Raw genomic sequence first — 15,000 nt, 5'->3', positions numbered from 1 at the left:
CTTTGGGGACTAGTGTAATAAAAAGCTCCCCTGTATTTATGGGTCTAATCATCCTTGATAATAAAACAATAAGAAAAGTATAAGATTTAAACATATTAAATTAGCAAGAAAACGAATATAAAACTCAGATGTCAAGGTTTAAAAGTGATATAATTCTTATTATATCATTTTATTTACTTAATAATCTAAATACATTCTTGAAAGAGAAGATACCCATCAACAAGAGAGAGAGGGGACAATGTACTGTTTATTTCACTAGTCCTCAAAGTTTTTTATTAATGTTTTTTTTATTCGTCGGCTTAACAACCTTTGAGACTTTTACTGATACGTGTTCAAACGTTTTAATCACTAATTGTAAAATACAGAAGAGGGAGTTTTGTGTATCAGCATCGGGGATGTACATCAATTTATCGGCCATTGTCTTTTCCCTTTAGAACCCTGGGTATTACTTCATAATCAAAATGCGAAGCTACCCTTCAACATTATTATATCTAAGAAGTTTGGATATCCTTATATGGGCATCAAATTTGAGTTATTTGTAAACAATTCCTTGTTATGAAGATCTACAGGTTCGTCGGCGGATTCCTCGGCGGGTGGAGCGCCATAGCCGTTGTTGGAGGGGGCAGAGTGGGAGTCTCTCCTACAATTACAAAAAGTGTAATTCACTGACCGACTGACGGACGGATGAAGACTGATTACGGACGGATAGACAGTCTGACGAACTTAAAATATTTTGCATTTGTAATTGGTCAGTCTGTTTTCGTTAATCAATCTATATCTCTTTCACCAAACCTTAAATTTGTCAAAATATGTTGGAAATGGTGGGTGAAGGGGGGGGGGGTGGTTATAACCACCATTCGTTTTTCCGTACATGTCTTATTTTTAAGTGTTAAAGTTTTAAACATGTTAATTTCTTTACTTTTTTAACAAAAAAATTTTATGTGATCTGATTATCCGATTTTTCTGATTTTTGGTAAATTGATTACCGGGACAAAAAGTACAATATTATAAGCAAAGCAACTCTATAATCAAGTCCTAAAAATGTAAGTATGTTCATAAACATTATCCTTTATCAAGCCGTTTTTTAACAAAGAAGGTGTATCAACTTTTTTTTTTATAGCTAGCCGGTTCTTTTAGTAAGTAGTAGATGTGAAATTTTTCATAGAATTCAGATATGCAATCGGTTTTTTTGTAGACCTCTTATTTTTTAAGTAATTTAAGTTTTTTAAAAAAATAATTAAGTCGGTTTTAAGGTACTAAAACGCAACAAAATAAAAGAAGAAAATGGCCAGTAAGAACAAAAATAGTAAGATCTTTAATTTGACACCTTACTTTTAAAATTCTGTTGAGTAATTATTGAAAAAATCTATTTTTTTAACCTTGGTTTAATAAAAACTTTAGACCTAAATATTTTCTCAAACAGACAAAAAAAACATGGGTTCATATATACCTTTAGAATCAGAAAAATATTACAAATCCATTGTAAGCAAAATTGAAAAAAAGTAAAAAAATTAAAAATTAAACAAATGGCCAATTGTATTTTTTGTTCAGGCAACACTATCGTCTTCCCTTTTTTACCCCCTCTTTACCCCCTCTATACCCCCTTCCCATTTTTATACTCAATTCAAGAATTAAGACGTTGCCTGTACAATATAATATGATATTTTCATATAATTCCTTTTATTGTAGTTTATATACTATATTGTAAACTTTTTTTTTCAATTTTGCTTACAATGGATTCGTAATATTTTTCTGATTCTAAAGGTATATATGAACCCATATTTTTTTACTTGTGAAATGATAAAATTGAGTTCAAAGTTTTTATTCTCGTGGGTTTAAAAAAATCGATTTTTTCAAAAATTACCTGACAGAATTGAAAAAGTAAGGTGTCAAATTAAAGATCTTACTATTTTTGTTCATAATGGCCATTTTCTTTCTTTTTTTTGTTGCATTTTAGTACCTTAAAATCGACTTAATTTTTTTTTTTAAACTTAAATTACTTAAAAAATAAGAGGTCTACAAAAAAACCGATTGCATATCTGAATTCTATGAAAAATTTTACATCTACTACTTACTAAAAGAACCGGCTAGCTATAAAAAAAAGTTGATACACCTTCTTTACTTAAAATTTTGCTTCGACTCTTAAACATTTATATTCTGATTATTCAGTTCTGACACTATACAATCGTTAATTTCCGTTTATCCTTCCATTACAGAGCTTCGCTTTTATGGATGTTGTCATCCTTGTTTTTTAAAAATAGTTATAAACCTTTCCAGTGCCTATGAGAAACTATCATATAAAAATGAACCATACCGGTTCAGCGGTTAGCAAGACCCTTCGGTGCAGATGGACAGACAAATAGACATGCTGTTACTTTATTATGAGGATGATGATATAACCATTACCTTGGGACATTGTGACCAGCTAATTGACCATCTGACAATGAAAAAGGCTGTCTCTGTCTGAAATAGATAAAAAATAATTAGTTCTTATAATTCTAATAATAATTCTATTCTACATAAAGGGGTAATTTTGTTTTTTCAAATTGAGGGTACATTTTCCAATGCATTAAGATAAACTAAAGATTTGTCTATATACAAAATTTTAGTATTTCATCGAAACCGATTATTAACCGGTAGATTAGAACCGGTTATAAGCCATTGTATCGTATCGTATTACAGACAATTATCTACAAATAACAAAATAAAGATCTTAATATTATTATAAGTTTTGTTACCCTTCGCGGCAAATAAAACTTGTGTTAATATCAAAACTTTTCAATTTACTATCCGCAGAAAACTGTCTGAAATACGTTGCGATAAATAACTATTCCTTCCTTGATGAGTGTACAAAATAAATTGAGAATTCATATGTAATTATGGCTGGTGTCATAATATAGATATATAATATTGATTTAAATATTAGATTAAAATAAAAAGGATATTGTATATATGATAAAAAAATGTAAGTAACTTAAAATGTTTCTTTAATTAAATATTATGTTAAAAGAATCATCTTTTCGGTGTGATATTTTGTTTAACTTGGGGATATTAGGCTGTTTATTAAACTAGTACCTAAATTAGTTTTGTATTATAGCTTTTTAATTCGTTGGCTCCACAATTTTAGGGACATTATTGAAATTTGATTGATTTGATCAATAACTTGAGTGTCCAAACGTTTCAACCATTAATTGTAATCTACAGAAGTGGAAATTGTGTGTAGCATCAATGTGGATGTACATCAATTTATCAGCCATTGTCTTATACCTTTAGATCCCTGGGTGTAAATATTTCTCAAGATATCATATACACTTTATGCCTGATCCAAATAATTACCAGGAATCCCTGATTATACAATTAACCCACTAGTAGATTTCAATAATAAAGGGAGGCGTTATCCTTTTAGAAATTTTTTTTTCAATTTTTTTCAGTTTTGTACCCCCCCCCCCCTCCCCTACTACCGACGAACAACTATTTTATGTTAGGTTAGTTATTAGGCTAGGGAGCCGAGCGCTGCGGCTAGGCAGGCAAGGGAGCCGAGCGCTGCGGCTAGGCAGGCTAGGGAGCCGAGCGCTGCGGCCAGAGTTCATAGTTCGCTGTTGGGGGGGGGGGGGGGGCCCGGGGGGACTCAAATTTTCAATATTGAAAAAAAAATTTCTAAGAGGATAATACCTAAAGGGATTAATGAATAAATATTATCAACTTAAAAATCTTATAAATGGAAATTATACAAATATGTATAAATTTTAAAAATAAGATCTTAGCAAAAAATTAGGGGAATGGAGGAAGATCGACCCTTCACTTTTCATATAGCTATAAACCTCTCCTAGACCTTCAAGGTGCTTCACTGTGAAGGAGAACCTTATCGGACTAGCGGCTACCAAGAGCCTTCAGTACATACACAAAGACACAAACACAAACAGACAATGTTATTTTTTTATCCTTTAAATTTCTGTATATTTGTGATAAGTGATATCTGATAGCTAATAATATATCCATAATTACCACAGATCATTTCATATTCAATTTTTAATCAAAATTATTCTTATAAAACAACAAAAATCTAATATATAAACATTTTGAAAAGTTTTCTTTTGTTTATTTGTTCTTGAAGAGCCTTTGTAACTATTCATAAATTATTAAAATTTTGAAAATGTCTTTAAATATGAGGAAATCATTGAGTAGGTGTAGTTTTTACTTTTTGTACTGTTTTTTGATAAAAAAATCTAATATCATTTTAATTATAGTTTATTGCGCTGAAAATATTATACTTTGCATTTTGATAATGATTAATGTAAAGGGGTATAGTAATGATAACATTTTTAGTTTTCAAACTACTTTACATTAAAATATCGGTCATTCATATTTTTTATAGATTAAGATTTGTAATAGTCGTATCCCCTTAAAGTTCCTTCTTGATTAACCCCCCCCCCTCCCCCCAACCCCCTATAGTTTTGAAATAAATTGAAATAAGGAGAAGGGAAGGAGGCTGTTTTTCATTTTTTTGTTTGTTACTTTAGGCAGGTTAGGTTAGGTTATATTGAGTAACTATGATTTCCATAATCTCAAAATAATTTTTATAGACTTTTTTTTAACGTGCATAGTACATGAATTTCATATGTAATAATTATAAAATAAAGGCATGTTGCCAAAATAACAAACTAAAAACAATGTTCTTATTTAAAAATTTTTAATACATTTACGATTTAAGTTTTTTTGTGTGCTAAAAGAGTTAATAACGATTCCACCATTGATTTTAAATAAAAAGTAAGCATTTTTAAAACCAAATTTTTAATAATTTTACACTTAACGATCATATAAAATATTTAGTAGTTTTTGTAAAAGTAAAATATTAATCCTTAACTTATTTAACAATGAAAAACATAATTTGGCTATTTTTTCCAAAATATTGAGATATAGCATACATAGAACTTTTAAAGCATGTTATTGTACAGTATTATGCAAAAATGAAAAAAGTTAATTAATATTAATATTCGATATCTTTATCCATGAAAATTGAGAAAAATATTTAGTAAACTTAAAGTTTACTTCATCAAACGTTGGGAAAACTATTATTACTAAACTGTATCATGTAAAATGTTAAAAATTCCAATGTTAGAGTATAATGAGCTATGAATCAAAAATATCATTTTAAGTGATTTACTTACAATACTGGTCAGAAATTTAATTTACATAGAATTGTACAGACAAGTACAATTGTATGAAAATTAAATCTCTATCCCATGTTGTTTGAATCTGTCTGGTTGATTGAATTCCTACATTGGCCTGTTTGCCAACTGTCACAGTTAAACAGTAGCAGCGCAGCTACTGTATAACTTTATTTTGCATATGTCTGTACGTCCATCTGTTATCTTGAATTTTGTAAGTTAAGCAAGATTGATTTACTGTAATTATTATTAAAAGAGAAAAAAGTGTCTTTTTTGCTTCATTGATCATTACATATTCGCCATAAAAATCATTCTTATTAAGACAAAGTGTATTTTTCTCTCTCAGGATTTTCATTTACAAAGTTAAGCTTTAATTGTTTATTATATACTAGCGGTTGCGTTCCTAGTATCTAGGGATATTATAAGGAATATGAAAGTGCAGAAACATAGCTTAAACCTTTTTTTTTATAGAAATAAAACACCCTAAAACTACTTTCGAACATATAAGAAGCTCCACTCTAAAGGAGATTTATATCGGTTCTGCGGTTAGCGAGACCCTTCGCTACAGACAAAAAAAGCTTACAACTTTATATATCAGGATTTCTTTTCATTAATAATATGTATTAAGATGTTGCAAATTAACGCAGTTTCAAATGTAGAATTTCTTTCTTGTTCAATATTTTAAAAAATATATAAATTTAAAATGTAACAACTTAGCTTTGTTTTAAAGTAATTGGGTGTGTTTATGTGTCTGTGTGTCACTTAGGATCTCAGAAACGGCTAGAACGAGATATATCGATTTTGGTGTAATTTTTCAGTTTAGAACATTTTAATAAAATCTTATATTCTAAATAAAAAGTTTTGGTGGTATTAAATGCATACTGCTATTAAATTAATCATACTTTATACATTGATTTTTATTAAATATATGATTATATGGTAGTATCAAAAATCTCCCAGTTTGTTCTGGTTGTAACAAAATTTTTCAAGCTGTTAAGTAATCATTAAATTTCAATTAAATATTTTACCTCAAATTTGCAAAAATTATAAAACAAAAGTTAGGTATACCGATAATTAACTAATTTAAAAGCTAAGCTCTAAAACAGAAAATAAACAAAGGATCATCAACCTAACTATTCTTATTCCAAAAATCAAGTAAATACGATATTTGCAACTTATAAAAATTTGGATTCAAATAGCGAAAAATAACCATGTAAAACTTGAACATACGGTCTTTCTGGAAATAATTTTAGTGTAGCTATGCTTCCTTAATTATACCATTCTGTTACAGGAGTTATCATGCTAAATTTTAAAGCAATAGGAAAATTCCTAAATTTGCGATAATTCAAGACAGTCGAGCGCTTTTTGAAGAAAACCATAAAGATTTAGACGATTTTAAAAGATTCATGTTTGACTTTTTCTTTCAAAAACCATACTTTCCTTAATTTTTAATTATGTTGGCACAAAGTATAGGACGTTGATTAATTAGTATGCTTTTTAGCCATAAAAATAAAAAATACAAATAAGGACAATTATGCTCAGTAGTAGCGCAGTAACAACAACTTTAGTAAGAACAGAGAAAATAAGTAAGCAAAATTCTCGAGAAGTAATAACCCTATAATATGAAGTAGTAAGCTTTTTTTCTCTATTGCGAAGGATCTCGCTATTTGCCGAACTGATATGGTTCTCCTTTGCAGCAAAGGATGCCTCTGGTCTTACAATTTTAAACAGTAAAACTTTTTAAATGTCAAAATCGTTCAAGAAGCAACCATTTCCTTTTTAAATGGACTTTTAAATATGTATATATTAAATATGGATATAGAGTTGCTACGCTTTTAAAAATGCAAAAACAAGAAGCAGCAAACCAAGTTTTGCGCTTTCGACCATGCAAATTTAATTTTTAATTCTTTTATTTAAAATCATATTTATGTCCTAATTTCTTCTAAAATAAATGTTCTTTGGAAAAAAATTTCTTAGTTTTCTACTTCAAAGAAGCTTCTTTTATTTTCCATAACTTTTTATAAAAAAAAATAGTGACAAATTTATGGCCTATGTTAGGGAACACAGTAATAGTGTCTGACTGATTATGACGTAACAAAAAAAATTAGCCAATGAGAGGCCACTATAAATTTTACCATTGGTCAATAGCGGCCTCTCATTGGCTAATTTTTTTTGTTACGTCATAATCAGTCAGACACTATTACTGTGTCCATGTTAGGGGAATAATCACAAGAAATTTAAGAAAAATCATAATATCCTATGATATTCATAATTAGTTATCGAAAAAAATGCATGTTTTGTTTCAAGCATATGTCACTAAAAATCAAAATAACAAGGACAACTAAATTAAGAAAGGGTGAAACAATATCTAACTTAATATCTAAAAATACCCAACACCTTGTTAAAAGTAATTTAAAGTAAGGTTAGAGCTAGAAAACGTAGTAGAGCAAAGCTAAAATGCCGGGCCGAAGGAAAAATTAAATTATGAAGAAGTTTTGCTTCAAAATCTATAAGTAAGTTGTCCTTTTGCGTGATTTGTGATTGTAATTTAAACTAATTATTTTAAAGTTATAAAATTAAACAATGTTTGTTTTAATTTGCATGTTATAAAACACTTGAGATTTAGTTATTGTTTTAAGAGTATTGTAAAAAGTTTGGCCTTCTTTTAAATCTTCACAAATATTCATAAATTTAAAGCACTTCATTATTGATATATGTATATATTTCTTTCTTACTACTTTAAATAAAAGTGGCCAAAGGTGACATTTTTTTTTACATGCCATAACTATTTTAAATCTATTTTTGTGCTAATGATATGCTGTATCAAAGTTAGGAATACCTTTTTATCAGCAATAATTATATTTAGTTTATGTAAGGGTTTGGAGATCCCTCTAGGAGTAGTACTCGTAAGAATTTGACTTCGCAGTGTTAGAGCTCCCCGCAGGAGGAAAAATTTAAATAAATTAATAATGAAAAAAGTTCTATTTTGTAAATAAAGTTTTATTAGTTGTAAAAATGACCAATTTAAACTTCTACAGTGTAAAATTAAGAACCTAAAAACAAGAAGGGATAAATGTAAATACCTAGGGCTAGTATTCCAGTTGGCGGGGGTCGCGGCGGCTCTGACGCCGCCGTTCTCCAAAACTACCGCCACTAACACTAAAACAACACAACTAGCTGTACGCACTTTCATTGTCAGAGATTTACTGCGTCAGAGATGGTTCCGACGCTTCTATTTGTAAACATTTTGACCGTGACGTCACAATACGCTTTTTAATATTGTAGCTGAATACATTTAATTTTGATATATAGATAGATAGATGGACGGATGGATAGAATATTTTGCTGCTTCTGTGTATATTTTTTCCCCACCGCTGTTGACTGTTGCTGTGCTAATGTGTCTGTGTGTGTGTGTGTGTGTGTATTGGACAGGGAGGGAATGACCAATTGCAAAGGGCCGGGGGTAGGGTATGATTTCCCCCTGATATACATTTGCAATTGCAGTGGTTCTCCTAAAGTCTAGAAATTAAAGTATAACAGCTTAATTACAGTCCACTTGTTTTGTTATTTTGTATTATTTTTTTTCCTAAAAACCGCTATAAGCTTGTGAACTAATATAACATTAAATGCAAATAAAATCTTAAAATTAAAGCAGGCGCGTGCAGAAGAATTTTTCGTAGGGTGTTGCTCGAAGTGCTTTGAAACTTATCCAGCCTCCTGATTACTTTTGACACCCTACTTTATTAAACATTGAGTGGTGTGTAATATACATATACTTAGGGGGATAAAACGGATCATTGTTCAAGGTGGCAAGGAGAAAAATTCACCAACCCCCCCCGCGAATTAAAAATCAAGGAGCTTTACTCTAATTTTTCATGGGGGTGTTGACACCCCATACCCACACACCCGTGAATTAAAGCATTGAATATTTTAAGAAAATATTTGTATTTAATTATCTATATAGTAGAATATTTTAGGTCTTATATATAGTTTGTAGTAATTATTAGCAAGCTTGTGTATATATTAACTAGTTGCTTCGGCCCTAGCATCTAGAGGCTCACTTGATGTAGACTAAAACCATCGCTTAATATATGGGAATCTTCCATAAAAGAAAAACCCCTTCAGTTCATTTGTTCTTAGGGGACAGACAAGAAAATTTACTTCTCAAGTGTAAAGAGAACATAATATAGTAAAAAACCTGCCTAGAACCTTATTATAAATCAACCCTGTGGATGGTTTAATCTATGCAGTCATTAGCTATATCTTAACGGACAGACAAAATAATACAGCTTGATTTTAAAGGCTAACAAAATAAACAGGTTTAAAAATTTTTGCAAAGTATAATATTCTCAAAACCTCTAATTCTTTTTATATAGCATATTTCATTTATTTGTTGCAAGAGGTTGCCCCATCCCCTTTTTCTAAATTTGACCGTTACAGTAAAATTAGGGATCTTAAGGGATGATTATAAAGAAAATTACCTCTTCTGTTGATTAAATTATTGGTAGAAAAGCTTGGGTGATAATAGTTTGAAACCAACCAAAAACAAACTACAATTTTTCAAACCAATGATTGAGATAACGTTTTTTGTTGTTGTAAAACTTTGGGTATCAGTGTATATAATGTAGAGTCCAATGTCACCTCCCTCCCTAATTAGAATTTAATAACTTCAATTTAGAAACTTCATAATAATTAAACTTATTTTCTATTAACTTTCGGAGATGTTATCATATTTATTATTGCTAAATACAGAAAAATATTTTCTTCTATAGCTAAATTAAGATTGAAAAATTATTTGAAATTATGATTTTTATCATGTAGTAAAGAAATGGGTTTGTTGACCGGTAAATAAATATTATGGATGAGGGAATCTTATTCTGAAGAAAAAAAACTATGAAAGAAGTAATATTTTAATTCTAAACAGTGGTGTGCAGAGGGATTTGCTTGGGGGGATGACTTAAGCGTACTCTAATAATTTGACACCCCATCTAAACCAAAATCGAGAGGGATGTGAGCTTTGGGGGGTGTATTAGAGACAACAAAAGTGTGTAATTTTATGGTCAGGGTGGTTAAGGAGGGTGTTTTGATGTAAATTTCAATTGTAATGGCATTACAAGACAGCATAACTCTATTTGAACCCCATCGTTTTATAAACACTGTATCTCCTTCGTTGGCCAACTTTGGGTTTACTTATTTAAATCTTGATTCGTTGGTACAAACAAGCAGTGTCCAAACTTTTCCATTTTTTTCTCCAGAAGAGGTGCTTTTGTTTTCCATATCCAATAAGATAACTATTTTTTTCAGATGGCTTATCCCTCCCCGTGTGAGTGTATTGACCCAAAAATATTGGGTGCAAGCAACCAATCATTTAAGCTCATCACATAAATTAAAAATTACATCAAATTCCGCCGTCAATGCGTCATTTGCGTAGTTTTTCATATTTTTATGGAAAAAATGTAGGCTAATGTGTTAAGTCGAAGTATTTTTTATTTATTTTACTTAAAAATCAGGGATAAGACAATATAAGATAAATTGATGTACATCTTCAATTACACAACACAAAAATATCCCTTTAGTAGATAAAAAATAATAGTTAAAAAGTGAGGATACTGTTAGTTTGTACCAACCAATCAATATTTTATGAAAGTCCCCAAAGTGTGTTTATAAAACTTTGGGTACCGTACCATTGATAATCACAAGCCAATGAACCCTTCCTTCTTTATTTTACTACAAAATTGCGTATATTTGCGTAAATGAATGATATTTAAGACCTACCTATTTGTAAGCTTATTTCTCTCTCTCAACCTACTACTACTCTTCTTATAGCAAATCTATTCTATACATTGTATTCGTTTAGAAATAGACGATAAATTAGATCACTCCCAATTATGTTAAACAAAATTGATGAATAACAATCAAAATTCCCCATATTTTAATCATTCAGGAATAAGGTAAATATTAACAAGTGAAATAAATCTAAAATACTATTTTGGGGAAGGTGTAGAGGTTGTCAATTCAAAGATGTGTTGACCGCCAATGACAGCTGAAATTATGTATGGGTTTCGTGATTTTTTATCGAATTAATTTCGTTGTTGGTATAAGCTGATAATCAGTGTATTTGCATTTTCCAACCTCCCTTAAAGTTGTAGCACATAAACTATAAATAGCACAAAAATGATATTCATATAAAAATAGCCGACAAGACTACGGACAAAAGATTGTATGGATTTGAAAAGGTCAAAGGAATCTTATCAAAATTTTTGTTTACCCCCAATTTTTTTATTTTGAATTCCCCCCCCCCCCAAAAAAAAAAGATAAAATAAAAAAGCTTGGACGTACTTGCCTCTATCATATAAAGATTTCCCCCTACTTCCACCTCTAAATAAAAAAGCTTGGACGTCCTTGCATTTAACTGTTGTATTTAACAATGTTAGCTTGTTATTGCTGCACTACTATGGATACAGCCGTTCTTGTTATATACTCATCAATGTGGTGTATGTAATAATGTATTTGGTTTAATTTTAAAGAATTTCTTAGGCAATATATTTCCTATTAATGTATAATAGACATTAGATTAATAGAGTAATCATCCTAATTTTAACAAATAACATTGTCAATCAAATATTAAATGCCAGCACTTTTTACATTAAATAAAATGTTAATAACAATTTGAATAAGAATTAATTTATATATTGTTTCATGAAAGTAACATCTTATAATAGTGTTTCAAATTTTTTTTTACTTATAATGATATTAGAGTAACATAAGTTGAATAGAACTCTATCTATGTTAGCTCTATAACATGTAATTTGTTCTTATAGTGTCTGAAGAATATCATTATAATATTGATCTAAGAGTAAAATAGGTCGAATAGAACTCTACTAATGTTAGCTCCATAACATGTAATTTGTTATTATAGTGTTTGAAGAATTTGATATTAAGATTGATCTAACCAATGTAAAGTAAAATGTATATCTTTAGCCACTGGGGGTTCTGCAGGGATACAGGGATAGGACAATGAATATCAAATCAAACTTCTCCCCAAATTATATAAGTTAAGCTTATGGTTGGGGCATCATATTACAAATACAGTTTAGCCATTTAGTAATGAGCGATGAATCAAAGGGTTTGTTGTCTGAAGAATGTTTCAAAACATAGTTCAATAAACTTAAATTATGTATAATTACTAGCGGCTTCGCTCCTATCCTCTAGGGGCTTTGCCCCATGAGGTATAAAAAAAATAAATAAAAAATTGGAGGTGCCCCCACTATTTTCTTTTTTTTTAAAATGAGGTTTTTTTTTGTTTTTTGGGGGGGTTGGAATAGCCTAAAACCACCACAGGACCAGTAGGTAAATTCCTTAAAGAGTAAAATCCGATCGGTTTAGTGGTTACCGAGATCTTAAGGGACAGACGGAAGGACAGACGAACGGACAGCCAGACGGACGGACGGACAGACAAACAAACATCGTTCTACTTTGTATTATAGATAGTCACAATGTACATAGGAAAGAGGGTTAATTTCTACCTTTCACCTACAAGCTTTTTTTTTTATTTTGGGGGTAGGTTATTTTACCCCTTCCCCCCTTTTGAACCTAACTTCTCTGTAACTCAATTTGTTCGTCAGTCTGTTTTATAGTCTAATATTTTGATATTATAAAAATTGTTTGCTAGTTATGAATGTTATCATCCTTTATTCGTAGTTTATATCTATGTATGTGTGTATGTGTGAGTGTGTGTGTATGTGAGTTTAAGAAAGCTAATTGTATTTAGAAAGGCATGTCTCCTTTTAATTCTTCTCATTCTTACGATAGAAAGGTCCATTTAATTTCAAACATGCTGGGAGGATTCATTTAGTTATGAAGTTTAAAGAAATGATTTATTAAAAGCGAAGCTTTTCTATAATTAGGGTCGGTCCGTCCATCCGTCCGTCACAGAGAGTTAGCTCTTTTCGTTAATTTAAACAGGTTAGAATTGTCCTATCGATTCCAAACTGTGCATGATGATTCCTGTATTAGTTAGGTACAATTTAGAAAGCGTAGCAACTCTATAATCAATACCAGAATGTCCGTACGTCCAATTGAAACATGTCGATTTTTAACTTTTTTGCCAACAAATTTTTGTATGTTAAAATAATCCGATTCTTCTGATTTTTTGAAAACTTATTCCTATTACAACAAGGTACAATGATATAAGCGAAGCATCTCTATAAACAAGTCCAAAATGTAAGTATGTCCTTAAACAGTATCATTTATTTATGCAGTTTTGCAACAAGTTTACTTACAATAATATTGTTTGTACTGATGCATTAATATTCTGCTAATTCAGTTCTGACAATCTACAAGTGTTAATGTTCGTTTGTCCTTCCATTTTAGAGCTTCGCTTTTATGGATGTTGTCATCCTTGTTTTATTACAATTTAGTTTACTAGCGGCTTTGCCCCTAGAGGCTTCTTAAGACACTTGAGACGGTGGGGGGTTGAATTCATTCTTTTTTAAAGGATCTTTTTTTTAGGGATGGTTATTTTTTGGGATGGTGGTAAAAATTCCCAGGACCTATAAGAAACTACATTGTAAAGTAAAATAACAATACCCTCCATCTTCCTCCTTTCCCAATTCCCTCCTCTCTTACTGGTTGAAATGTCCAATAAATGAGTTCTATGTTAGCCAACTAAATTGACGACAATTTTTCCCTTGTAATAATATCCACATATATTCTACACCCATTACTTCTCTATTGAATCTTAAATAAACATAGATCTTTTATTTTCATACATTTTTATATTGAAAAGGGATTATACTAAAAACCGGCGTGCGGGAGGGGTGTTTTTGGGGGAGTTTGACTTCCATTTTCAAACACTTAAGAAATAAATTTGTCATATCATCCTCCCTTAAGGGTTTATTTATACCCCCCCCCCCCCCCCCCACCAAAAAAACAACAACATTATTTTAACTTTTCAACCCCCCTAGCTTCAATATTAAAAATTGTACAAATTTTTAAAATCTTCAATCACCCCTGTATTAAAATCCTTTGTACGAACCTATGCACTAAACTGTTCTGCTGAAAGAAAATAAAAGAAATATCAACAGTTTTATAAGTTTAATTGAAGGGAGATGTTTTATGCATGATACTAGATGAGTACAGGAGAAAATTTAAAAGAAAATAGTTGAAGAAATCCAACTTTTCTTTTTTTATCAAAGGCTTTTGAATGGATGAACGGAAAGCCAGACGAACAAAGTGAGTTATAGAGTATTGTTAGTCTCTGACATCATCTAAGGAAACTTCTGATGGTTATCTGAAATAACAACTGAATAAATCACATTTCCCTGTATCCTAATTATACCATTATAAAAATGTGTCCCTTTCATAAAACATCCTCTATGATTTAAAAAGATATTGCCAAAACAAAAGTGTCCCTCCTAATGAATATGTATTTACTAAATTTTGCATAAATATTCAGGGAGAAAGAGATAGCTATAATGGTACCTGCACATAAAGGACCATTGTGAAAACTAAAAAGTTGAAAATAATGAGGCGGAGAGTTTTTTGTTTTTCTTCTTTTTACTTTAGGTTAGTAGGTTAGTTTAGGTTGGTAGCCCACAAGGGACCCCCACAGAAACTACGCATAGAAATAAAACTTTTTCACACTTTATTTTCAATTTATTCAAAAATAATGGGTGGGAGATTGGGGGTGGTTATCTGTACTCAACTGTAACTTTGTGTGATTGCACCGCAAAAACAGTAAAAATATTTTAGAATCACTTCGTAATTTCCTCTCCCCCTTTTCCCAACATTCTATGTTTTGAAGGAATAGCATTGGAATGAAGATAAATCT

At 30.5% G+C, this 15,000-nt stretch overlaps 1 protein-coding gene across 1 annotated transcript in view; it reads right to left on the bottom strand.

Annotated features, from left to right (window-relative positions):
* LOC145322510 (uncharacterized) overlaps window positions 1-8,392 on the bottom strand; it is a 43,007-nt gene extending 34,615 nt beyond the window's left edge. Inside the window, exons 1-3 of the mRNA XM_080164548.1 lie at window positions 8,252-8,392; window positions 2,407-2,463; window positions 552-640 (exon numbers count right to left, since the gene is read on the bottom strand). Of these exons, the coding sequence (XP_080020674.1) occupies window positions 552-640; window positions 2,407-2,463; window positions 8,252-8,361 (256 nt within the window). The 5' untranslated portion in view covers window positions 8,362-8,392. The remainder of the gene's footprint in view (window positions 1-551; window positions 641-2,406; window positions 2,464-8,251) is intronic.
* Between the last annotated feature and the right edge of the window lie 6,608 nt (window positions 8,393-15,000).

The sequence above is a fragment of the Acartia tonsa genome, chromosome 6 (assembly GCF_053477335.1).
Source record: "Acartia tonsa isolate MP-2025a chromosome 6, ASM5347733v1, whole genome shotgun sequence".
Taxonomy (NCBI): domain Eukaryota; kingdom Metazoa; phylum Arthropoda; class Copepoda; order Calanoida; family Acartiidae; genus Acartia; species Acartia tonsa.
The sequence above is the reverse complement of the archived record's forward strand: the minus strand, read 5'-3'. Positions and strand labels throughout refer to the sequence as shown.